The sequence below is a fragment of the Morone saxatilis genome, unplaced genomic scaffold (assembly GCF_004916995.1).
Source record: "Morone saxatilis isolate NCDOM2014 unplaced genomic scaffold, NCSU_SB_2.0 Contig23, whole genome shotgun sequence".
In the NCBI taxonomy this organism is placed as follows: Eukaryota; Metazoa; Chordata; class Actinopteri; family Moronidae; genus Morone; species Morone saxatilis.
Window position 1 is genome coordinate 11,717,185 of NW_023339796.1, and position 26,187 is coordinate 11,743,371.

General features: G+C 42.6%; 2 protein-coding genes across 2 annotated transcripts in view; both read left to right on the forward strand.

The window, feature by feature from the left end:
- The first annotated feature begins 55 nt into the window (after nt 1-55).
- Nucleotides 56-4,817, forward strand: kdsr (3-ketodihydrosphingosine reductase). The gene is made up of 10 exons (XM_035671464.1): nt 56-534; nt 1,390-1,479; nt 1,757-1,813; nt 1,967-2,032; nt 2,122-2,217; nt 2,971-3,162; nt 3,259-3,342; nt 3,433-3,516; nt 3,635-3,736; nt 3,819-4,817. The coding sequence occupies exons 1-10, from the start codon at nt 346-348 to the stop codon at nt 3,936-3,938; spliced, it is 1,080 nt and encodes a 359-aa protein (XP_035527357.1). The 5' UTR covers nt 56-345; the 3' UTR covers nt 3,939-4,817.
- Nucleotides 4,818-6,971: 2,154 nt separating this feature from the next.
- The window catches only part of bcl2b (BCL2 apoptosis regulator b), a 23,787-nt gene continuing 4,571 nt past the window's right edge, over nt 6,972-26,187 (forward strand). The window contains exon 1 of the mRNA XM_035671465.1: nt 6,972-8,292. Within this exon, the coding sequence (XP_035527358.1) occupies nt 7,744-8,292 (549 nt within the window). The 5' untranslated portion in view covers nt 6,972-7,743. The remainder of the gene's footprint in view (nt 8,293-26,187) is intronic.

Consider the following 26,187-nt stretch of genomic DNA (forward strand, 5'->3'; position numbering starts at 1 on the left):
TGTCAATGCACCCCCGAGCAATGTTGGGATTGTCGAGAAACGTCACGAATCGAGAACTACAAGTACCAAGTACGACGGTTAGACGTTCGTTTTCAGTGCACAGTTCGATTTGTTTTGGTTTATGCAGACTGCGCTTTGTCACAGGGAGCCGAAGTCCACCGCGGTACTTTAACCAGGCCGTTACACATCTTTGACTTACTGACGAACCCTGGAACAACCCCTCCTCCGGCGTCCGTGTTTCGCCACCCCCTTTCACGGCCGCCGCCTACCTCGTCGCTCCGTTATCGGACCCCAGAAGCTGGCCTGCTAGTTAGCAAACAAGCTAACGATTGCCTGATTTCACCCATGTCCTCTGAAGAAGGGTTGAGCTCAACGATCACGGATTGGCTTTTTATCAATTCCTGGTGGCTCCTTCTGCCATTCATCATGCTCCTTGTAGTTGCTGCCTTCATTGTGGCGTTTGTGTTGCTGTTGTACATGATATCGCCTCTTATTAGTCCCAAACCATTGAAACTGAACGGGGCCCACGTCGTGGTAAGTGCACCGGAGTGCTAACGGTAACTACCGTTAACTACCGTTAACTAACGTTAGTTAACGGTCGTGGAGCTGGTAACGGCAGCCAACGTCCACTCATCGTAGCTTTATAGCTCTAATTCTAACGAAGCTTTCTAACTCCAGCTGAGTTTACGTAATTAAGTTACGATATGTAATATTGTGCCTATTAGCACTGTTGTTACAGATAATAGTCGTTTCTGTTTGACATGAAAATCAATTTTTTGTGCTTAATTTATAACGACAGTTATGAGGAGCGTCACGCCCACTTAATGAGTTAACGTTAAGTGACGTTAGCTAACCCTAACGTCCCTTAACGCTAGTCACAGTTTCAAAGGTACACCTACATTTAACCTATTAACGTTATATCCTGCCCCCAGTGAGGGTGGCATGTTCAGTTTTGTTGAAACAGATGTATTAAGAGGTTCTAATTCAACTTCGTTAACGTTACTGGTCTTCATGGTTATGTCACAGAGCTAAATATTAGAAACTCCGCTCAACATAACGGAATATATTACAACATCACTCCAGACTACAGCCTCCGAAACGACTATGAAGTTGAAATAACCCCTCTATAAAACTGTTAAAGCAAAAAAACTGAACATTAAAACCGTCAGACTACATTAATTTTAAGCTGCTGTACCTTATAAATCGTCAGCTGAGTTTAGTTAGATTTCATTATGCAGATGTGGTAACACCATGGCAGAACTGACTTGCACATCTCTAACTATTAAGTTTCATAACATTATGGAAACACAATTGCAGCCTTTGAGCTGCAGATCAACTACTCAACATTTGACCTTTGATTAATAATCTTCTTACCATTTCAATTTTTAGGTGACAGGCGGCTCAAGTGGGATTGGGAAATGCATTGCTGTTGAGTGCTACAGACAAGGAGCATTCATCACTCTGGTGGCACGGGATGAGGTCAGCACAAACACCACACACAACCAATCATTGACAACCTGTTTGTTGTTAAAGCTAACTCGTTTGATGTCAAACACAGTCAAACGTATTCTAAAGGTGAATTTGTTCCATTCACGTGTAAATCTGACATTTGTGTTGTACAGTCCGCCTGCATGTGAGCATTCTTGTCGTGACGATTTTACATCTTTTTGGGTAGTTTTAAAGGTGAAACTTGATGACATTCCTATGAGTTTACACAAGGTTTTTTAACAGATTAAATATGCACTTTGTCCCTCAGGCTAAATTGCTTCAAGCAAAGAAAGAGGTGGAGAAATTTGCCATCAATGACAAGCAGGTATGGGTTTAGTATTTATTTGACTAAAATATGTTACTTTTCAGATATTGTTTTAATGAAACTTATTAATGAATACAGTATTCATATAGGGTATAGCAGCTGATGGCCTTTTGTATTACATTACATAAGATTGTGTACGATTTCCTTACTCAGGTGGTGCTCTGCATATCAGTGGATGTTTCCAGTGATTATAGCCAGGTGGAAAGTGTGATAAAACAGGTAATGTTACCCTCTTAGCAACAATGGAACGGCTTTTCTTTAATAATTCAGTGCTTCAGTATATTGAAGTGGCCTTTTCCTGTCTCCAGGCTCAAGAGAAGCTGGGCCCTGTTGATATGTTGGTGAACTGTGCTGGAACAGCCTTTTCTGGGAAGTTTGAAGAAGTGGAAGTGGACCGTTTTAAAGTAGGTACCAGGGAGGGTTTTTTTTTTTCTTGTTAATGGTCAGAAGTCATTAAGCTGCTCTGAATAGTACTAAAACAGTTTAAATAAAAAAATATTCACTACTCATATTTACACCTCTGAGATATAAAAAAATTGTCAGAATAAAAAGCAGATCAGTTTATGAATTAATTATATTTGGGTTTTAACAAATTAATTTGAGTAAGGCCATATGTTAAAGGTCCAGTGTGCAGGATTTAGTGGGATGTACCGGGTAGTTGCAGATTGAAACCCCCTCATTTCACCCTCCTCTTCCAAGCACAAAGGAGAAACAACGGTGGCTGTGAAACACGCACAAAATGCACCCATATATATAAACACCCATATCTAGAGCCAGTGTGTGGTTTGACCCTTCTGAGCTACTGTAGAAACATGGTGCTTCAATATGGCTGAATCCATGGAACATTTGTAGATATAACAGGCTCATTCTTCGATGACAAAAATATAAAGAGTCCTATGTTCAGATGATTATACACTAATGAAAACATACCAATGCAATATTTATATTTCCATTTCTGCCAATAGATCTACAGAAAAGCTTTAAAAACACATTAAATGCCAAGGTAGTACTTAAAACAAATTGCAATCAGTAGCACATAGTTAATTAGAGAAACTGCAACAGTATTCATGCTGTGAAATGTGTATCTACATTTATGCAGCGCTGTTTTACTGTCAATCACGTTCTAATATTTTTGAATTTTGCCTTGTTTCCATTAGAAACTGATGGAAGTGAACTACCTGGGCAGCGTTTACCCAACACGGGCCGTCATAACCACCATGAAGGAGCGAAGAATGGGCCGCATCATGTTTGTGTCCTCCCAAGCAGGCCAGATCGGCCTGTTTGGATACACTGCCTACTCCCCATCCAAGTTTGCCCTGCGTGGCTTAGCAGAGTCGCTGCAGATGGAGGTGAACTTTTGGCCTCTCTCTTGGTATTTTTCCACCACTTCTGTTACTGATGGTAGGACATAATGCTCAGTGAAAGCTGCTGTTCTTCTGTTCCAGATAAAGCCATACAATATCTATGTGACTGTGGCCTACCCCCCTGACACCGACACACCAGGATTGGCTGAGGAAAATAAGACAAAGGTAAAAATCTCTTCACCACAATACATAGTAACACAATTTCACTTCCAATCCACTTCCTTATTTTCCTCCTTTTGCTATTTCCTCTACTAGCCTCTAGAGACCAGATTAATCTCTGAAACATCTGGAGTTTGCCAGCCAGACCAAGTGGCCAAAATCATTGTTCGGGATGCAGTGGTAAGAAGTCCAGTTCACCTGCCACTGACCCACCAATCTTCTTGTCTAATTTTAAATACGAACTAAATGATTTTGGAGGCCGATGGATAATCTGTTGTTATTTCCTTTGCTCCTGTAGCAGGGAAACTTCAACAGCTCTGTGGGACCCGATGGCTACATGCTGTCAGCCCTCACCTGTGGAATGTCACCTGTCACCTCCATCACAGAAGGACTCCAGCAGGTAAACAACGGCTACATCACATCGCCACATTGGCCGGAGAAGTATTTTGCAAAATTTTAACCTCAATTTCTCTTCTGGTCAGATTGTTACCATGGGATTGTTTCGGACCATCGCCCTCTTCTACCTGGGGAGTTTCGACAGCATTGTGCGCCGCTGCATGATTCAGAGGGAGCAGTCGAAAGCAGCTGACAAGAGGGAGTAACAGCAAGCCTTACCCTCTTCACAGCCCGATGCCCTACTCTTCCACACACACACACACACACACACAGCCCCGTCCCATCCCCTCCTCCAGCCTGTACTAGTGCACAACCGTAGGTGGGAAAAAGGCCACGCTTTGAGTGTATTTTAGAAATCAACTTAATAGGTGGGATGAAAGAGTGCCAGATGTTTACTCTTTGCTTGTCCAGTGATGTAACTCTTCCATAGACTTCACAGTTGTTTTGATTTTTCCTCTCAAAGCATTCCAGTGACTTTTTCCATTTAATGTGTCCACCTGCTTCTTTTTGTGGGAGCAGCCTTACTTTAAGGGAGTGAGGGCAGACTAAACATCCCGTAAGCTGGTTTTAAAGTAGGTAGGCTTTGTAAACCACTGAAAAAAATGACAGATATCAGGCCTCCCTGCCTTCACTCACACAGTGCTGTGTTTTGTTTTGTTTTCTCAGAGAGAGGAAAAGCAACAGATAGCCTGTCTGACAGGTTGTGCCAAATATGGCTTTAAGTTCCTTCCCACTAGGGGCTATATTGAAAACCAGAAGGGTAACTTTCAACGTTTGTCATATTGTTCCGTGTATTTGAAAACTAGATCCACATTGAATTTTACAGTTTCCACTAAAATGGGCCCTCCCTCCCTCTCACACCACAAGTCTTTGCAGGCAAAGCATCTTCCTGTTTGACTGAATAACCTCTGTGTTTGAAACCAGTTGTGACCCTCAGCGTTTTGTTTATGCTGTGGGATATTTTGTTTTTGTGCTCTGTGTCTGAACCAAGCCAAGATTTGATACAGCGCTACTCTTTAGTGATATCAGAGAGAGAGAGAGAGAGAGAGAGAGCATGTGTGAAGTGTTTGATTGTTTGTTAAATTTTACTAATGCAAAAACATAATTTTCAGAAAATAATAATATTCAAAAAATGTAGACACTGTTGGGACAAAGATTTTTGGGTGAGCTGTGTGCATGAACGTGTGTGTGTGTGTGTGTGTGTGTGTCTGCTGTGACTGAGCCTTCCCTTGGGGAGAGAAAAGCCATTAGATTTTTATTGTCTCGGGAATAAACACACCAAATTATTTTCTCATCACCCCATCTTATTTGATTGAGAAAGAAAAGCAGGTACTATGGGTTGAAGCCATGAAGTCAAAAGTCAAAGGATAGTAAAACCAGCACAGGTAGTTCCCCTTTTACCTGTGAATTTGACCAACTTGAATACACTATTCTTCATTTAATGTATGAAAGGAAGCCTATCAATTTTACATGCAGTTGTTATGTGTCAGTGCACATATTCAGCCACCCCAAGTGGGATCCATAATCTGTTGGGGTGGTGTAAGTCAGGGGCAGGGCAAGACTTGCTGGTTCAAGTCATGTCCCTGCGGTTCTAGTGAGGGCGCTAGAGATTTGTTTTACATAAAAGCCTAGAGGGACGAGCATGGAGGTGTGATCTTTGTCCCTCTGATTTTGACCTGCTGTCAGCCTGTCGTGCACACTCGGGACTTTGTAGCTCCCTTAATGACAATATCGATTCCCTCCTGATTTCTGTCGAGCCTTTAAAAAAAAAAATCTTGAATTCACCATATGTTTTTTTTTTTCTATATGTTTTGCATATAGAGGGAGAAAAAGTACAGTGTTGACTCTTGAAAGTCTTCCTTTGGTCCATCATAAACAGGGAGAATGTACTTTAATACAAATCATACAAATCAGAACATAGTAATATTATTTTTAAATACACCAATATTTGAATGCCAAAATGTGTTAAGACAATTTCTGTAGATGCAATGCATTTATTTGAGATTTACTTCGATGTTGCTGCTCAGTTGATCTTAGAGTTAGTTTGTTAAAGCTGTGGAGCAGAGTGGGGACCCATTCTAAGCCTTAAGACGTGACTACTGATGAAGCTAATGCTATAAGAATGGACCCGTCCACAGAACAATGTGGCTTAACCTACATGTTGTTTACCAGTTGATTTAATACTTAATCTTTAATACTTTTCAGTGTAAAACGCCGGCTGTTTTGTGTATTTTGTCTATTTCCAGTCTTTGTATGACAAAAAGAAGCCTTACAAGATATGAAAGTGAGAATGGATGACTCATGTTGGATGATGTTCTCATTTGATATTGGTTAAAGGCATACTGTCCTGCACTCAAAGAGCTTTTCATAATTGTACATTTATTGCCATCAAAAGTTCTCTTTTACCTTGAGGTAGCAACACGTAGTTGATAGAACATGTAGCCCATATAAAAGCAGTTTTGTTTTAACCTTTAAGCTATGCAAATGAAGCCTATGCTTACAGTATGTTTCAACATACAGTCAATATGTAAGTTCTGTAACAGTCACTAGTTTCCCCTATTTAATGGAGTCAGCATCAGATACTTGAGTTATTAAGTATTGAACATGGAAGTCATAATGCACTCTTGTTTCATTCTTTCTTGCTTGTTTACTTTTTTTTTCTGCCAAAAAACTTAACACCTTCACCTTGTGTGCCATTGAAAGAAAATGTGAGAAGTGGAACGTTTCTTTGTCTTATTTTCTTACATGATGAACTAAATAAATACCTGTGAAGAAAAACAAAAGTGTCTTTAAGAGTCGATGGATGTTGGTGGTGTCAGATTTATTTTGTCTCTTCTTAAACTGCTTTGTCACAGATGGTTTCATCTTGCTTTATGCTACTTTATAAAACTACGGGAGGGCAGTGGGAATTTAAGTATTCTGTTTGAGGAGATGAGATTTTAATCTTCCATGAGAGAACTTTTCAGAGCAGCATCTCTCAGATTCGCAGAAAACCGGATTTTAGACGCTTTGTTGTCCCATCAGAGAATAAGAAGGCATGCAGGGTAGATTATAGACACTAGATATGGAATCAAAGAGCCCAGGGAAACCGTATACAAGCACATCGATGTTGTACCGCAAGGTTGGAACTTCATCCACAAGGGGGTGGCTGGACCACATCAAAGCAGCCTCTCAGCAGAATGGGAGGCTCCTGTGCTCCCTATGAACTAACAAGGATCCCTTTTAAGAGCTCTGCTTTGCACATCTCTGGGCGAGCACGGGCGAAGTGGCCTGAATTTCACTCATAGAATTGAATGTGTAAACGCGCAATCATGAGAATCGGGGCTGTTAACGATGATTTTCAGTGCAGTTCTTCATGTGCACTTGGAGTCTCCGAGCGCAGCCAAAGGAATTAGTTTGCGTGGCTGACGTCAGGAATACCTCACCAGCAGAGCGCGGCCCTCCGTGGAGTGGGCAGGGAGCTGTGAGGAGGATATGAGGAGCAATCGTGGGAGAGGACTCAGTCCGACCTTGTCTGGCTCACAGTCCCGCGCCTCGTTGTGCGTAAACGCTGCTATAATAGTTGGCGGCGTTTAAAGCCCCTTCGGGCGCGTACAACTTTGGCCCTCATTCATGTTTTTATTCGCAACACATCCACGTCTGGATGATGTGCACAGGAATAGATCAGCACTTCTCCAACCTCTTCCGCATATTGGATTTCTGCAAAGAGAAGGTCGCCAGTGTATCTCCAAGGATTCGGAAATGAAAACTGCTGCTGACACGGACTCTGTATTTTTTGACTTTTGAAACGTTTTTTTGCGCAGTTTTGATCAAGGTTTATTTTTTCTTTTTTTTCCCAACTACCGAAGCATTTTTCTCCCTGTGTGGGATCCCTCGTTGCATTGCTTCTGTCTAAATATAATCGAGTTTTTGGATAAGCCTGTGCTGTGCAGCGTACAGCGCACACATTCGAGCATAATGCATTTCATTTAGGACAACCTCTGACTGTACAAAGTGCCAAATTAAGCCGGAATGGCGAACGAGTGTAATCGCAACATTGTGGAAAAGTATATCTGCCATAAACTCTCCAAACAGGGCTACGAGTGGGGGTTTGACGCTGTCCGTAATGCAGATGCCGCTAATAATGGGTCAATAGTTGCCCCTCCACCGAGTTTGGTCCGCCGGTGCCGTGGAGCCAGCACCGGGCCCGACAGCGAGAGCATCCCCCACCTCTGCACACGGCTCCCCCAGTCCGACCCGCATGCCGCCATCCACAGAGTCCTACGCGAGGCTGGAGACGAACTTGAAAGACTGTACCAGCCGGACTTCACGGAGATGTCGCGGCAGCTGTATCTCACCTCCACCACGGCGCAGAGGAGATTCGCCGAGGTGATAGACGAACTGTTCCGGGACGGGGTGAACTGGGGCCGGATTATCGCTTTCTTCGAGTTCGGGGGCACGGTGTGCGTGGAGTGCGTGGCGAAGGAGGAGATGGCAGCGCAGGTGGACAACATCGCGGAGTGGATGACTGAGTATTTAAATGGACCTCTGAACAGCTGGATACAAGATAACGGGGGATGGGTAGGTCTGATTCCGTGTAGTTGAGCGCTTTGCAGTTGTGTGCCACGGGGGCGCAAAAGTCCTCTTTTACTCTGGTTGAAGAGGTTAAATCAGTAAATTCAGCTCGTGTACACATGTTTTATTTGAAAAAAGGAGCCTTCTGATATGAGTTAGTAGAACATAACATCGAAACCACAGTTGTAGTTGATCATTAATAAAAGCCTATTTCGAGATGTTCCCATTACGCACGACATCGCGAACGCTCGAGATGGACGGCCTCTGATTGGACGTTCATGGTGGCTGTTAAACTTACTTGACCAATCAGGCTGCGTGATCTGTCACACCTCCCGACGCTCTTCTAAAGCGTCAAAGCGTCGAATCGACTGCAGAGTCAGTGGCAGTCACGTTGCTGTCAGTGAGAGGAGGAGGGGGCAGTCCAGTACATTCCAGAGCGAATTGGATCTTACAAAAAAAAAAATGTAATTGAATGCATCACACTGGAAAGAGCCCAATGTTCATTTCAGCACCTAGCTGTATCTAAAGCTTTTACAAAGTGCTCCAGTGCTGTTGTGATGTGGCATTAGGTCATGGTTGTAACAAGAGGGAAAAGGCCAGACACATGTCAGCAAACAGAAAACTATTGAAATAATGTGTTTATGCCTCTGGGCATGACTGGACAGGGCTCAGCTATCAGGGCTGTCCTCTGCACATCTAAATGACACATGAACTTCCAGGTACTAATAAGGAGAGACACATACACTCTGCCTTTACCTGACCACACATGTACTCATTCACAGAGAAATCAAAAGAGAGTTGAATCGGGGGGAACAAAGTGTGCAATATCATATCAATTTCTGCAATAATTCTTCCTTTCTGCAGCCAGTGAAGAGCACAGTGAAATGAAGAGCACAGCAGCCTCCTCTTCTGTGATGCTCAACCACTGTTAAACCAGTCTGCCATGAATTAGCCTCTAATTAGCAGAGGTGCTCCTAATGAGAGCATAACATTTGTGTTGCTGGGTTATCTTAGCCGGAAGGTATCAGAATTGGGTGGTTGGGGGTAGTTGGGGGTCATCAATGATTCATATTGAACATTTCATCTCAAAGGGAAGGACCGTTTAACATTCCCCTTGAGTCTGCCTTGCCCCTGGAGGTGGCAGGTTGTGCCAAATATCAAAGGCAGGGAACAGAGGGAGGGCCCTCCAGGAACACTGTGTGCTAATCTGCAGCCGCTGTGTTTAACATACAGTCCTCTGTGCATCTAGGTTGGAACTCTTTTGTCTGCTTTTTTAAACCTGTGCCTTGAAGCTGGAGCAGGCTGGGCTGTTGAGATGCATGCTCGAGGTCTCTGGAGCCTGTTCCCACTGTACAATAATGTAGGTCATCATAGTCTGTGTTTTCCAGCTGGGCGGAGATGACTGTATCTCTGCTGCTCCCTGTCCACTTTAAAGAGAGAGAGAGAGAGAGCAGTCTTTTAATCCAAAGGATTATTCAGGATTATTTGAAAGCATATGCTTGCAGTTTGGGTCATTTTGGTGGATTTATGCTTTCAGTAATGAGGAAACCATATCCAAATTCTTTTTGGCTCAGACTAGGCTCTAAAACAACTGAATACAGAATATATCAGTATTGGCTCATGTAAGTTTATACCTTGAATGTTTTGAGCTTCAGCACAGACAGACAGGAGTCTAACAGACACTGGTGTTGATTTATATAATCATTTGAATGCCCTTCAGGTGGGGAATTTCCTGAGGTGTGTGTTTTGTGTTTCAGTTATTATCTGACATTTAGTAAGTGACACAGCTCTAGACAGCATTTGTGAAATTCACCTTCTCCTTTTTTATTGACTTGTTGGCAAGTGTTTGAAAGATACAAAAGCTCTTTTATTCACAATGTGCCAAAAAGGTTGTTTACCCATATTATTTGTAGGTACTTTTTGCCCTAAAGATCCTCTTACATACTGACGAGTCTGGGATTTGTGTTTGGTGTATATAACAACTGAAAGTTTTATGAATTGTGCACCTACACCTCAAGTTGCTAAGATTTCTTATCTGACATTTCCCCTCAGCAGTACCCAGAATTTTAAAGATACTGAGGCCATGATTTCCCCCCAAATGCACCCACTTCAGGAAACAAACTCTGGTCTGAAAATAGTAGATGTTGACTTTAGGGTAGTCAGTTTGAGTATATCCAGCCAATTAAATACCTACCATGTGTAAATTTCTAATTATACAAGGTTACCAACCCCAGTTGCTAAAACAAATTCCCAGAAAAACCAGAGGACATGACCTCAGCGCCCTCAGTGGTAGCTGCGGCCGACAATGGCTTCCACTGTTTGGACATAATCTTGCAACCAATCTGTTTCGGTGTGAGAGCTTTGAGTGGATTGCGAACGTGAACGCAAATGTGCTTAATTTTTATGTCTAATCTGCTCATGTTGGATTTTGCAGAGGGTTTCCATACAATTTTGGGGTCACACATTTTTGAAGGTGCATATGGGTCGTAAATATTTCATTCAATTCATCCACCATCTGCCAGGTGGCTCTTAGAGGAATCAGGATAAAACACAGTTTATGCTTCAATCACTGCAGCCTTGTGATGAGCTTCTATAGACTACAACAATGAATACACTGAATAAACATAGTTAGGCGCACTGTATATGCTGTTTAGACAGGTTGTGTTTGTAGTCACTTACACTGTCCATTGTGTTATTGTGGGCAAGAGGTGAGTCTTGTGTTTTCCATCACCCTTAAAACAAAGCTGGGGTGCTAATCAACCTATTACTGACATTTTGACATGTGAGAGTGGTATGGAAACAGCTTTCTATCAGCCACCCTCTGTTTCCTGTTGTTTTTGAGACAATTTGAACCCAAAATAGGAGTGCCCACTAATCGTTGTTGAGTCTAGGCATCACCGGTGAGTCAAATATACTTACTTAAACAAAACTATCTGCCCTTTAAAAATAACAAAGCAGTAACTGTATTTGCAAAACCCAGCTGAGGGTGAAATAGCTCCTATTCTGCACTGATTACTTCCCACACTCCGGGATATAAAACACTGTCCTTTCATTGTCCTTAACACTCAGTTTTTTCCACCTGTATGAATTCATCCTTTGTGGTGGCAGAAATTGCACTCATCAGGGGACGACTGCGTTCAGGCTGCAGCCTCACCCACACATGGTGCACCTGTGTTTATTTACAGGCAGTAAATACCAAGTGATTGAACAAAGTGGCAGACGGCGTCCGACTTCTGAAATTACATGCTTGACCTCAGACATTTGACTAACTGAGGGGGTGGCACTAAGCAAAATGTGCTCCGACAGAATAGCTGCGGTTTCACAACTTTGGAAAGGCTAACTGAAAGCAGCTTCAGATAGGATATTGGGAAAATAAATTATTTGATCCAAACTGAAATATCTCAACAACTGTTATATGAACTGCCATGACATAGTGTACAAACACTAATGGTCCACAGTGGATTAATCCTTCTGATTCTGGGCATCCCCTTACTTTACCTGTAGTGCCACCATGAGGTTGACCCGGTGATGGCATAACTTTCCATCATCTAGCACCATCATCAGGTCAAAATTAGAATAATGACCATAAACTGGAAAATGAATGATATTCCCATCAGCCTCAGCTGTACTTTGTGTTTACTGCCAATTAGTAGTTGCACTGTGATGACGAATGTGGTAAACATACCTGCTAAACATCTGTATGTTAGCGTGGCTGTAGATGTGTTTTCTTTACGTGTAGGAGACGAAGATGTATGGTGTTCACAAGATGCATCTCATGAAAACTTTTTTTGAAGTCTCAAACAGCAGGATCAAGTGTCTGAGGAATGCTGCTAGCCAGGTGGCCTATTTTTCTATGTTACAGGTGTGTATGTGTGTGTGTGTGTGTGTGTGTGTGTGGGCGTAGAAGGATTGTGTGTGTGTGTGTGTGTGTATGAGGAGAAAACAATGGAAGTTGGCTTGGGTTGGGTCCATCCTGTGGGGTATTCCCTGAGCACAATCTGCTCGTCGACGGGTGGGACCTGCATGTTGCTACGGTATTGCGGGCATCTGGCTGCGCCCCTCTCCTCCCTTGTTGAGGCTGAGTGGATCTGGGACAGCAAGGAAGTCATTAATCTCTATATAGGTGACACGTCGGCAGAGTAGAGCAGGAAAAAAACCCAAACAAACTCTCTCACAAAGGAGGCAGCCATGTAGCCACTCACAAGAAAGCAAAAAAATAAAAAAACATCCCAATGAGAGCTCACTTACATCCAATTTCTGTCTCCTAGATGCAAATTCAATCTGTTTAACACAAGTCAGTACTAACCATGGCAACGTTCAGGAAATGTTCATGGCTATGTTTCTGATGACTTTGAACTGCTCTCCTAACAAAAAGAAGTCTGTATTGACAGTGAAAGGAAAGCTATGTTAAAGGACACGTGCTTTCGCAGTGTGATGAGCTCTATAAGTCATGACTGATCCATCCGTTCTGAGTCAGAAATCCTCTCTTCTCACTTGTCATAGTCAGTTGTTTCCCTTTTTCATCTGTGCATTTGTAGTTGTTTATCAGTCTGGCCACTCAAAATTAGTGAGCAGAACCAACTCCACTTTCTTGTTACTAGGAATCAGAGGACTAAGAAATGACTCATGCAAATAGCATGTAGGGTTTTTTCCCCTCCCACCCATGATTTCAAAACAGAGAAATAACGATATAATTTCACTGCTGGAGAAGCGAAAAATGTCTGTGCTTAAGGCTGAGTTTTGGAGACTTCAAAATCAATGTTATCTCTTGATGTGGACTCTTGGCTCTGTAATGGAGACTGTATACCACAAAAGAGCTCAGTTTGGCGAAGAGCAGCCAAGATTTCCCCCCTGTACTGTACCCCTTTTGCTGCGCAGGCCTCGGTCGCTCACCATCTGCCACTGTGTTTACACCCATCAGCCCGGCAACTGTAATCTCAGAAACATTTCCTACAGACGCAGGCTGCTCTGGGCTGTAGCTCTCCGAATCAGTCTGACATGAATACTTTCTTTCAGGAACAGAGAGATCTCTAGTCTTCTGAGTTGCTCACAGCACAAAGACCTTTGTTCCAAATATTCAGTCCTGTGTGGAAATACTTTGGTGAGCAGATGTAATAACCCTTTATAGTTTAGGTGGTGCAGTTTGAGTGACACTAAAGAGACTACCCTGGTCCTGGTTTATGCTGGAATAACTTCTGTATCTGATCACTGCCTTGGTTAAACTATTGGTTTACTGTTAGGTATGTTTCCATGGCAGTGTTTTCACAAAAGTAAAATGTTAGACTCTGGACCTTTTTGTGGCCATTTATGTATGTTCTTACAGCAAGAGCAAGACCTCCTCAGTCTCCCACTACATAGAACAACAAACATAAGGTTTTGTTGCAGCTGGATACGGTGCAATGAATAATTTAGCTATTTATTCCAAATTTGAACTGCAATTCTTTCATTTTCTGACAGTAAAATCAAGTCGACCCTTAAACTGTAGACATGCTGTCAGTCTTAATTATAGAAAAGGCTGGTATGAAGAAAGAGTTACACACTGTCTCTCTAAAGCGCTCTAAATTCACCCAAACAAAGGATTTTTATCATACTGTTGACTGGAACGTAAGGTCAGACATTCAGTTTGATCTCTTTTCAGCTTTATATGACACTCCTTTCTTTTATGTCATGTTTAAGCCGTTCTTTACCGTATCATTCCGCACATGCCGAGCATTCCGTGAACATGCCGGAAATGTGTGCACAAGTGTTGTGAACAGAAGTCACCTTAACAGCACGATTAGCACAGGAATATCGTTCTGTTTCAGTTTCTGGAAAATAATTCTGGTGCTTTGTGAGTGCTGTGACCTCACCTCTCCCCAGAGAACCTCCACCCCGTCCTGTGTGCTTATTTCTGGGTGTCCTCAGGAGAGCCCGAGGAATGTCTGCTGGGGAACAGCGACTGTAAATAAATAATGGAGACGACCTGGGTGTTTCTTTCCTGAGTGGGCGGTGAAGGGTGTGGGGAATTTTTGTTGTTGGACGATCATGTCAGCCGACGTGCTTCATTCAGGAACCACTGTAAGCGTTTGTGTGTTCACGGGTGTGAGGTTTATTTTGTAGGCGTCAGAGACCAAGCCTACAGATTGGTGTTTGTGAATTCAGCCATATGATTGTGTTTCCTTTTATTATGTTGTTCGAGTCAGTAATCACCTCAACCTGCTGTTTTTCCTGTTTCATGAGGGACACGTGCCTGAGCTGTTTAAAAGCACTGCTATCCCAGTCAGAACACACACTGATGAATAATATATGGAGCAGATAAAATCGGACACTAAATGGATGTCCCTCAAGTAGAACCCCAAAGGCTGTCTGTGCTCCAGTCGAGAGACTACCTCTTCGTTTTCCTGGCTTTTTTTCTCATCCTCTCCTTCTGCCTGTCTCTTACCCCATCGCCATAGACATACACTCATTCACACACATACACGTGCCCAATCCCTTCACAAACGACACACTAATACACAGAGACCTGGCTTTTAGTGTCAGGTAACGTTCCAGATTCCTGAAAAATGCAGGGACATGTGAGAGGCCTCTAAATATAGAAGTGTTGCCATCACTGCTCCTGTGTGGTCCTTTAATTGTCATGTTACACATAAATCCCTGCCCTGTTTGCTTCCGTGCCATCACCGCATTCACATCACAAACCCACTGCCAATCTACATGAAAAAAAAATCCTAATGAACCATTTGGGGTGGCAGATAAAAGAGTTTTCCACCTTTCCTGTCATGGAGGGAGCTGGATAATGAGGAGTCTACTGAGACACTATTTGACTTTGCCACTGGGCACACCCTTGCAAGCTGCACAGCATATCAATATAGGGCAAGGTTAAACGGTTCCTCCCATTGTCTAGCTACTGTAGATATTTTTGGGACAAACCCCCAAAAGGTTTTTAAAAGAGATTTGATATTTCTCAATTAATTTCTAGAGCAACAATAGCCACTGCTGCTTGAAATGCAGCTGGGTGTGTCTCCTATTACTTTCTTGTCCACAAAGAGAGAGCCTGTTGCATGCGTAGCATAACCTAAATAGTTATTAAAAGGTCAGTTCACTCAAATCACAAAAACAAGATCTTCTTGTTTTCTCTGGGAACTATTTCCTGCCAAAGAAATAGTCACAAGCAATGTAAAACACAAACATAGAGGTTTTTATACCCCAGAGACCTTTCTTTGGAAGAAACATTGGTGTTGAGTTTTTCAAAATAAAATGTATGCTGACAATAAATACATTTACAGTCATCTCAGTTGTATTGGGCCTGCCTATTTGGACCTGACCAATATTTGCTCATCTTTTGGTTCAGTTTTTTTTTTTTTCAGTTTTTCAGGTCTCCAGCGATGCCTGAGGGAAATATTTCCAGCTGCTAAATGATACACTATGTTCACTAGTTAGTTGTTAACTTCGTCTGCTGGGCAGGTAGCATACTGAACCAAAACAATAAAGTTGCATGTTGTAAAAACAACGAGCTGAAAGATGCTAAAATGCCCCTTAGAGCTGAGAGAAACTGCAGAGTTGGGCAATAATTCCAAACCATTTGATCAATTGTTAATATAAAATATGGATTGTTGCAGCTTTAAAACCTCACAAAAATCCTGCATGGCTAGATACCAGAAGGGGGTTAATGGGGAAATATGTTTTTGTGACTGGGTGAACTTAAAGGTTTATAGAGTCCATATATACACAGAGGCAGGCAAACACAGAAGCGGATGTACTGGTGCAAATCAGTTATTTGCTGTCCACAAAATGGCTGTGTACACACTCACATGCATCTGCATACACATGTATACTGTGGCACATCAGCGTGTACACACAGAAGCGGATGTGGTAGTGTGAATCAATAATGCTGTGTTGTCACAGGGTGACATGTGAGCCATGGCAGGGAGCAGATGGCCCCGGGGTGCCTGGCTTCCTGTTAGCCGTGCCATTCAGCCTCAAAACGCACACACAAACACATGCACACACACACCCTACCATCTCCACTGGGATTTCCCAGTGCAACTAGCCACAGCACTGGCCATTAACAAACAGCATGCCATTATTGGCTCTTCTCTGTAATGCTGAGTACATGCCCTCCCAAAAAAAATGACAACAGCCAGATAATGGTAAATAGATTTCTCTGCCTCATCCATGGAGGTCTGGGGTAAATAATTCTCCGGACCCCCTCCCCAATATGTTTTCTGCCAGCAGAGCAAACAGCCCTCAGGAAATCTGATCTGTTTCAGCAGGGGCTGAGTGAGGTCAGCCATTGCTCGAATATCACTTTGACTATGTTGTATTGATTGAGCATTTCCGATGGTTTGTGTTGGTATCTCTGAGCAAAGACTCAATTAACACAGTGAACTCGTGGCCGTAAAGGTCAGATTGTATAAGAAGGTGATTTATCGAAATTCATGCAGTAGGTGAAGAGTGTCTCTGTGGAAAGACCTTCGCAAGATATTTTAACACTTTTATTCTGATGCCTTTCAACCAGTGTGTGTGTGTGTGTGTGTGTGTGTCACTCCTGGTAAGACAGCACCACCCTGTTGGCAGTCACCTTTGATGGCGACTGATTAGGTTTGAAGTGCAGAGAAAACGATACGCCCCTGATGTTTGGAAGATAAAAGCTTTGCCAAGGGAACGTTGCTGCTGCTACTCATTGTTTCAGGGCAGCGTTCACTGTTCATAAAACTCCTCGCCATCGTTAACTCTTGATGTCCGCCCAGACCTAAGACCAAATTCTTTCAACATTCTGCCTGGCACAGACATTTTATCGCTGTCACAGATAACCCCTGCCGTTTTCAGAAGACTAACACTGCGTGTTACTTCTGACAGGGATATCTCAAGGGCAAGGGCATACCCACTACTGCTGTGGCATTATGCTACATCAATTTCACTGAGTCTACTCTGAAGGTGTGCTGACTTTAATTGGTTGTTGGGCTGTCATTACAACTTCAAATAATGATAGATACTTCAAAGAAAACAGGGAGAATTGAAAACAGGAGAACTGACAGTGATTCCTTTTCTTCTTAGGTATTTTGTTTAACATTTTTGGTAGTTTTTTTTTGACAATACAGTGCTTTATGCCTGTGCACGTTCTAAGGATGCAATCATCTTGTGACTTATGTCAGAGCAAATTTTTTATGATGGCTGGATTCAGTTATGTCAGGCGCCATTTTGCTTTATAGAGGAGTGTTAACAGTGACATGTCTAGACGAGTCTCATGATGGCAAATTTAACCACTAGAAGTTTAATTAAGTCTGTAAATTGACCTATAAAGTGCTTCATTTATCTTTCACATCTTGTGGTGAAAAAACTGTAAAAACCAGAAGAAGAAAGAGCCCAATAAGTATGTATATTCTTTCATTTAATCAACAGAATTTCACTACTAAAAAAAAGATCTTTGATTGTGACTGTACCAAATTATCAGGAATGTTTGCGAACTCATTTTCTGATACCACCCAATCTATCAGGACAGGCACTTAGACCCCTCAACCTTCAATGTTTTCAGATTTGAATTAATGTGAGTCCAGATTTCTGCACTCCAGGGAGGACAAGGGGTTAGAAAATATTCCTGGATGAAATGACTGGACTTCACAAGGTGTCTTTGATCAGGAGGTGAAGCTAACAGGTTTTAGGAGGAGGAGGAGGTGGAGGAGGAGGAGGAGGAGAGATGGAAGGGCAAGCAAGTGGAAGAAGCGTATAAAGCAAGAAACATGCAGTCCTTCTTACTACCACATTGAGACTGCTGGGGTAATTGCTGGAAAGAAAGTATGGGTTGGCAGATCAGGTCACCAGGGTTGAAAGACCAAAGCAAAATGGAGCTAGTAGAGCAAATGGTTTTGATTTCATTGGAGTCCATGCTGTTAGTGGAGAGTTGGAGAAGTAGGAGTAGATTAGCTCACTCCATAGAAATTTATTGAGCAAACTTGGATATAGTTGCCTGTTAAAGTCATCTGACTCAACAATCATCTGATTCTCAGCTGATCCATCTGCTGACGAGAAAGCCGAGGAATGTACTCATGAAAACATCCCCATGGGCATTACATAGCACAAAATGAAAATACAAAAAGAATATTTTTAACTGTTGCAGCTCAATATAGTATGTGTGCATTTTTTCCTGTATGATTCAAAGTCATATGTTGAGGCAGTATATTCTAATATTCACAGCAGCTTCAAGGTTACTCAGCTCACAACAGGCAGTCTCTGAATACCACTAATAACATTTTCCATGGATTATTCCATAGAGAAAATGCCAAAAGAAAACAAAAATCCTCCTCTATTATGAGACTGACATGTGCCTTATTAGCTTTCTGCACATTTTCACACCAGACTTTCAGTGTCACAATAGGCAACTTATTATCATTCATCGGGTAGCCTGTGCTTGTTTCCCTTTAGTCTCTGCATACAGACAGGGAAGGTCACACAGCTCTGAGTTAGTCAACCTGCTCCAGATAGTTCAAACAATCGGCCGTTTTTTAAGCACTGCTCAACATAGATCTCCCCAAGGTCTCTGTGAGTCACATTGAACTCAAACCAAAGAAAGAATAAAGGACCGGGAATAAAAGTCCTGTCCACCCTGGCTATTAGCTTCTCGATTGGGCTTTAATTATATTCATCTTTATCTGAAGAGCATTTAAATGTAGTTATTATATTACATAATGCAAGTGCCCAGTGTAGCTGTGCTCCTTGCAGTCGACTTGGTTATCTCAAGGTTCATTCCTTCTCATATCAGGCCTCTCGGGCACACACAGTGCAGTTGTTTGTCTCCACACTTCAATGCATTCCTCTCATTCCTCTCCCCCTGGATGAAAATCAGCTGGTTGCCTGAGAGAGGTCACTGAACTCTTTCCTAGTATTCCTAGCCTGAGAGGAGGAAGGGGGGAGGGAAAAAAGTTTTTCTCAGCCAGGAGAAGATCGGCGTTCATTCTAAGATTACTGACAATTTAACACAATATAGGCCCTAGATACACGCTTGGATTTCTCAGCCGGAAGTTAAATTGCGTAACAGTAACCATTGCTTCCCCTTCCCCCCCTCAAAATGACCTCATGTTCCATGCAGGATAGAGAAGTTTTGTCAAGCATTTCCCAGTTTCAGCCTCAGCCTGTGAGAAAGCTGCTTTCCTTCTCATTTTGAGTTTTGCTTTGTCTTCAAACTAACCTTTCTTTTAATTCCGTAACACAAATATGATGGCAGAGACAAAGTGTAAGAGGAAATATTCAGATATTTTACCAAAGTTAACCATCCAACACTGTAATAATACTTTCCTTCTAAAACACAGTAGAGGTATAAAGTAGTATAAAAAATAAATGTAGAAATGCCATTTTACTTTGTACTTAAGTACTTTCCACCACTGGCAGTAGATATCTTCACTTTGACGTTGTGGAAAATTTTCATTGTGGTTGGGATCCACGTCTCCCCACTTCAAAGGTGTTCCTGAGGGAGCTGCACCTCAAACAGATTATTGTTTTCTCTGACATTATCGGACATCTGAGATCCTCAATCTGCTCTGCTCTGCTCACAGCGTGCCCCTGTCCCAGACTGTGGCCTCTCTCATTTACATGGGTACATGGAGAACACTGCTGAACCTGAAACCTGGCCCTGTGTACTCCAATCACGTAAACCGCTCCAATATCTTGTTGCCAAAACTGACAAGCTTTCATTAAGGGGCCGACTTTACAAGACGTCTCCTGCATGAAAGAGGAGCCTATGAGAGGCATCTAACTTTGATGTTCTAATACTTTCTCCTTCACCGACATGTTTAATTCTCTATTAGGTGATATTACACTCGATTTTGTTTGGCACTGCTACCTAAATTACAGGGATTTCATCAAAGGAAAGATCACAACATTCCTGCATTTTGTGAACATAAAACTTGCCCTTTTGTCAACAGTTTGCTTCTTCTTCGACTGGGAGCTAGGATTTAGGAGTCAGTTAATGGTTCAAAACAAATACGAATCTCTTAGTTACAGTGTCTAACCAACTGTAGCTCTCTGCTGCAGCTCCCCCTCCCTTTCTCCACGGTATTAGTATGACTACATGTTTGGCTTGCCTCTAGTCTTTCCCTAGTTACAGAGTCTGTGATTTAACCATACTTGGCTCTACCACAGAGAAGCCATAGTCTCAAACCAGACAGTGATGTCATCCCCACAGCATCTGGCACAGGAAGTGACTTAACACTAACTGAACTGTCAAGCTCTTTTACAAAGACTTCCCCAATCACTGGTGCCTGAAAAGCCCCTTTTCGAAGATCAGGATTGTGTCATTCTATTACATCAGGGCTTGAAACAAAAAAACACTTTGACACAAGCACAAGAAAACCACAATAACGGAAAAGCTGAATGCACCATTTCAAGAAAATCTAAAAACCAAATTACTTCATCTCTTGGGCAAGTTCAGAACAATCAGCCACCATGTGTGCTGCACATCGAGTATGCTGCAGATGGTATTTACACACACCCCATTCATTATGTCGTATACAGTACTCGCTTTTGGCTCATCAATCAATCTATTTTCGGCTCCACTGCATTTGAGATGGTTGTTGTGTGGTCTCATGGTCTTGAGGGGTCAGTGGATATTACTTTTAAGGCTTGGAGCAGCGTGCGGCCCCTGTCACAGGAAATGAGCCTCTCTCATGGGCTCTGTTTGTCACAGGAGAAGCAACAGGCCACCTGGGAATCTGCTGGTTCCCACGGTCTCTATCAGAGGTTTCTATCTGAACCAATCAGGCAGAGCGGCTCTCCCATGGGGGGGCTCCCACGCTCCGTTGTTTTGTCAAAGTAAGAGGTGTTCTAGTTCCTGTACACAGCAATCTAAAGCTGATTTAAAGCTGATAGAGCAGTTTGAAATGTCAAAGTTTTACCTTGATGTTTAATCATTAACCCAAATGGGTTAGAATGAATGAGAAACATGGCATTGCCTTTTTTGTGCTTTCAAATGCCACAGATAGGGCTTTAACTTACCAAGTGGCTCAAGTGCCCCTGCATTCCTGAATGCAAAATTTGAACAAAACAACCCAACGATTATCGGAGAAAAAGCACCACAGTTATTTGGTTTTCACATGCTTGCAAGGATTTCTGAAGCCACAAACACGTCACCAGAACAGTCTATGTACTATGCTAGGCTTCCTAGGAGGGAACACAGAGCTATTAGACACCCAAGTGGCAGACATCCTGTCTTTACTGGAAAGCCACTCAAGCCAGGTTTAATGCACTCCAAACACACCAGCCTCCAACAGTGTGGATGATGACTCAGCGGCCCTTTTCCATTCTCCGCTCTGCTCTTGCGCGTCATCGGTGGCCTTTTAAATGGGCCGAGCATTGGTGATGAGAGTTGTTTTATTAGATTGTGCAGCCCTGAACCAGGAGCTCACATGAAGCCTCCTGATATTTATAGCAGCAGTCTTGCCGCTTCTGTCCGGTTTGAGTATTGTCATTTCCTCCTCTGCTAAGGGCCGGATAGGCTCGGTGCAGACATCCCCTTTCAGCTGCATTGTATCTATTTGAGGAAGCCATTGTGCCAAGTGTTGGCAACTGTGAAGGATTTTAGGTCAATTGTTGAGGTTGAAATAGGTTTCAAGGTCAAAATCACAAGACTGGGTTCTTTTAAAGAATAAAAGAAACATATTGACTGAGCAGCAGAGGTTGTCTGATTTATTGCGAGAGAAAAGGATTGTCTCTCTGCAGCTCTCCCTTTGCTTTGATGTCTCCTCTGCATACAGAAGTGACTGATTGTAAATGATACACTCTGAGCCTCAGTAAGATGTGCAGAGGTGTCGATAAACCAGGAGCAAGGGAGCTTAGCAAGTGAAAGGAGAGAAAACACAGTCTGCACCCATCTACTTGCCCTCACCTCTCTGAGCCTGCAAGGTCACCCAGTCCTTCATCTCATGTTTGATCAAAGCTGTTTAATACAAATCAATGGGCTCAACACGAATAAAGGACCTGCAAGGATCATAATAACTGCTCAGTCAAGGCTGAGTAAACAGATCAGAAATGTTTGTCTATTTAAAATCTGTTTGCACCCCCAAAAAAACTTGATGCTGCTGCACAAATTGGATGGTTTAACTCCAGTGGTTCTCCTCCTCCTCCTCCTGTCTCCTTGATGGGATAAAAACCAAGTGAAGCGATTTTCATCTCCAAAGAAACCAAAGTCTCATGTGTAAAGTTACAGTCCTCATTTATCTGGCGGTTTAGACAATGAAAAATGGAGACAGTAAAAAAAAAACGCAGAGTGTCATGAGGAGTGTGGGTGATTTACTGGCGATCACGTTTCATGTTCCAGTAGAGCAGGCTCACTCCCACGGGAGACTGTGCTGTTTTGTAAACACACAAATGCTGCTGCTGCTGACGCAAATTTGAATATTTATGAGCCTTTAGGGTAGCATCCAACGTCAAATCTGTTTCTCCCTTTACAGCTGAGTGCAATGGCAGTGCATTGCCAAGTATGAAACCTGAGTCTTCAATGACACCCAAAACGAAAGCAAATTAAAAAGGTTTCCCATTTCTTTTGATTCAAATGTGGACTTTGCGTTCCCTTTTTATCGGACAGACTGACATTGCTCAATAGTTACCATTGTGTCTGGCCATAAGAATATTTGAATGAATGATCATGCATGGGCTAAGGGCTGCATTTAGTTATTGTTTTCATTATCAATTAATCTGCTGATTATTTTCTTGAGTAACTGAATAATTACAAGCTCCCAGAGCCCAAGCTGACATCCTAAAATTACTTGTTTTTTTTTTTGTTTTTTAAAAAAAAGCTGGAACAGAGAATATATATATTTATTTATTTAATCTTTAAAAAATGTGTTAGTGGAATACTTTGGAAAATCAATACCACTCTTTCTCTTTCACTCTGTCCTTAAGATAGCTAAAGATAAGCCTGCAGCCAGCAGTTGGTTAGTTTATTTTATCACAAAGACTGGAAACAGGAGGAAACAAGTAGCTTGGCTTTGTCCGAAGGTAAACAATACTGCCTGCCAACACCTCTAAAGCTCACTAATAATTCACATGTTATACCTTGTCTGTACAAAAAAAAAACAAGGTGGAAAGCTAAGCTCATCGGCTGTTGATGGCAGCTTTGTATTTCACAGACAGAGTGGTATCAGTCTTCTAAAGCTAACTCTCTGCCAGAAAGTGAATGAGCATATTTTCCAAAACGCCAAATCATTTTCTGTCGACCAACTAATCGGTTAATTGTGTATATGTTTTAAACCAAGGATGCCACTCAGACATTTAAACAAGCACTGTTGTTTTGTTAGTCTGAGCCACTAAAAGTTTGTGTATTGATTGGGGTTTATTTTCCAGATTTGTACAGCTTTCCACACAGTTTGTCACCACTTGGCTGTGAGGTTGTTGTTTCCAAGTATTGCAGTATTGTCATAGTGCAGTGAAAGGCTCAGTGCCCTCAGCTCCAAGCTGTTTGGCGGTGCTGACACAGGGGGATTCACTGGGTAATGAGTATTGCAACAAACTCCTCAGTCATCTCATTTTTGCAGAGCCAGTCGATGGATGACACTCCAGAGACTTGATCGAACCTGACCTTGCTGCCAGACGAGAGCTTGCTGTCCTGTCACCTATTGTGTCTGGAGAGGGGTGGGTTTTTTTGTCGCTGTTGTTGTTGTTGTTTTTTGCATCCGTGTATATGTTCAAAACAGATCAATTGCAAAGGATATTAATGCCTTCCTTGCATTTTTCTTCATCTCCCATTACTCCCCCTCGGCTCCTGAAATGAGAGTTTTGTTTGACTTTAATTAGCTGCGGAGAAATCTGCAAGAAGCTCATTAGAAAATCAAAGAGGGGCGGCGGCGGCAGCGTATGCAATATTGTAAGTATGTTACTATGTGAATGCTTAGGAAATAAACAGAGCGTGGGGAGAAGCTTGGTTCAGAGGTGAATATAGCAGCGAAACCACAACAGGCCCTTTAATTACAAGTTGAACTTTAACCCACATCCCTTTCTCTCAGCCTCAGTCTGCCCGCAATTACCCACAGAAACGTCCCAAAACAGACATGACTGCCTAATCATTTTTTCTGTTTTGGCGAAGCGCTGCTTGGGGTTTTAACGGAGCTAGCCATGCGCACAAGATGACTCATTATCTTCCACACAAGTCGAGGGATAATTCCCAATAGCGAGGGGATACCCAAAGGAACTGGCAAATGTTTGGTATTTCCTGTTGCCCTTAAGACAGTGTAAGGCCATCCGAGGAAGACAACAGAGTAAAGTCTCTTTGTGTCCATGAGAAAGAAGCTGAGCAAAACCTCTAAGGTCTAAATCATGTGAAAAACAAATCAGAGGTCGAGGACAGTCTCTCTCCCGCTGGTGGGAAAAGCAAATCATGTGTGAAGCTTCCAGCCTGGGTAACCATGACACTCGGGGTAGCAAGTTGCCACCCCATGGCTGAGTATGGGATCCTCTCAAGTCCTCGCTGTTCAGTCAGACTCCTGCACTGTGTATGTGTCTCTCTGAGGGATTCATTGTGTGCAACAAAAAAAATGAAGGAAAGGCAGTATGTAAACCTGGCTAGGCATTTTCCCATTGGATTCTTGGCTTCTGTAGGACGGCTGTGACCTTTAAAAAGCCATTGATCCAAAAAATGAATACTGTAGAGAACTGCAGCCTGGACTTTATTTCCCAGATGCACACCTGCTGTCAATGGCAGATGGTTTGCTGCAGGGCAATGAAATTAGATTTTGAGGATTGTAGAGTCTTTTGTTGATGTGATGAATGCAGATGTTTTGTCCTTTCCTGTCCCTGTCAACCTTCTGTGTCCTCCTTTGCCAGCTGCTTATTATTTTCTTCAAAGGCTCAGGTTTTCATAATGATGGACAATACAGCAGGAGAAAGAGGAGGAAAAAATAGAAAGTACCAAGGTTTGTTTTTCACACTACTCACATGGTTGTGAGAGCACTGCTTGCTAACGTGTGGGTGAAAAAGTTTCCGGAGCTGAAGTGGAGCATGCCTCAGTCTCATGATATCCACCTGACACCCTCCTTCCCTCCCTCCCTCCCTCCCTCCTCTATCTCTGCTTCCCAGCTCTCCCCTGGGTAAGTCTGGAGTTATTACCATCCATGCCCTTGTGGGATTCTTTTAAACATCCGTCACCGCTCTGATGAACCTCTTACAGTAATTGGCCCGCTTTTGTTTCAGACTTAAATAGATGATAATCTATGCCGACTGTCTGGGACATACTGACAACCCACATCATGAGTTTGCCATTTTGCCATTTAGCCTTGCAAGCGGTCAGTCACATGCATTTGCTACTGGACCTGGTGGCTGGTTTGTGTTGTTGCCTCAGCAAACTGTTATTTTCCTTTAGTCGGTGGAAAAAAAAGATGATGGAGGCAGTGTTTTTGCCAACTAACACACACTCCTCAGACTGAAGAGCTTGTTCTCTAATTAATACCTGAATCCTGGAGAGGAAGAGGGTGGTATCATCACTGGAAAAAACAGGCTCGTTCAGAGTTCTCTAGAATAAAGCTATCTGACATAGCAGTGTTGGTTGACCCAGATCGAAACATCTCAAAAACTGATGGATTGTAATGAAATTTTTTTCAAACATTCATGGTCCGCAGAGGATAAATCCATAGGACTGGTGATTCCACATGAGCACCAAAAGCAGGTCAATGTTTTCTCTCATCCTGTGAAATGTCTCATGCATTCATGGTTCCCTGAGGATGAATCCTAATGATGATCCTTTTACTCTAGTGCCACCATCAGGTAACTTGTGGTTTTGAATAAAATATCTCAGCAGCTATTGGATTAATTGCGATGAAATTCAGTTCAGGCATTCACGGTCCCCCCTCAGTATGAAGGTGTGATCCTGCAAAGCGAATGGCATTCCCAACATAGTTTGTGTTTCGTGCTAAATAGCACATATTAGCATGCAGACGTTAA

Excerpts from the sequence above, each read along its gene's own strand:
- kdsr (XM_035671464.1), top strand. The coding sequence starts at position 346 with ATGTCCTCTGAAGAAGGGTTGAGCTCAACGATCACGGATTGGCTTTTT. Across the intron at positions 1,814-1,966 it reads TTGCCATCAATGACAAGCAG|GTGGTGCTCTGCATATCAGT; the intron begins GTATGGGTTTAG and ends TTCCTTACTCAG. Across the intron at positions 3,517-3,634 it reads TCATTGTTCGGGATGCAGTG|CAGGGAAACTTCAACAGCTC; the intron begins GTAAGAAGTCCA and ends TTGCTCCTGTAG.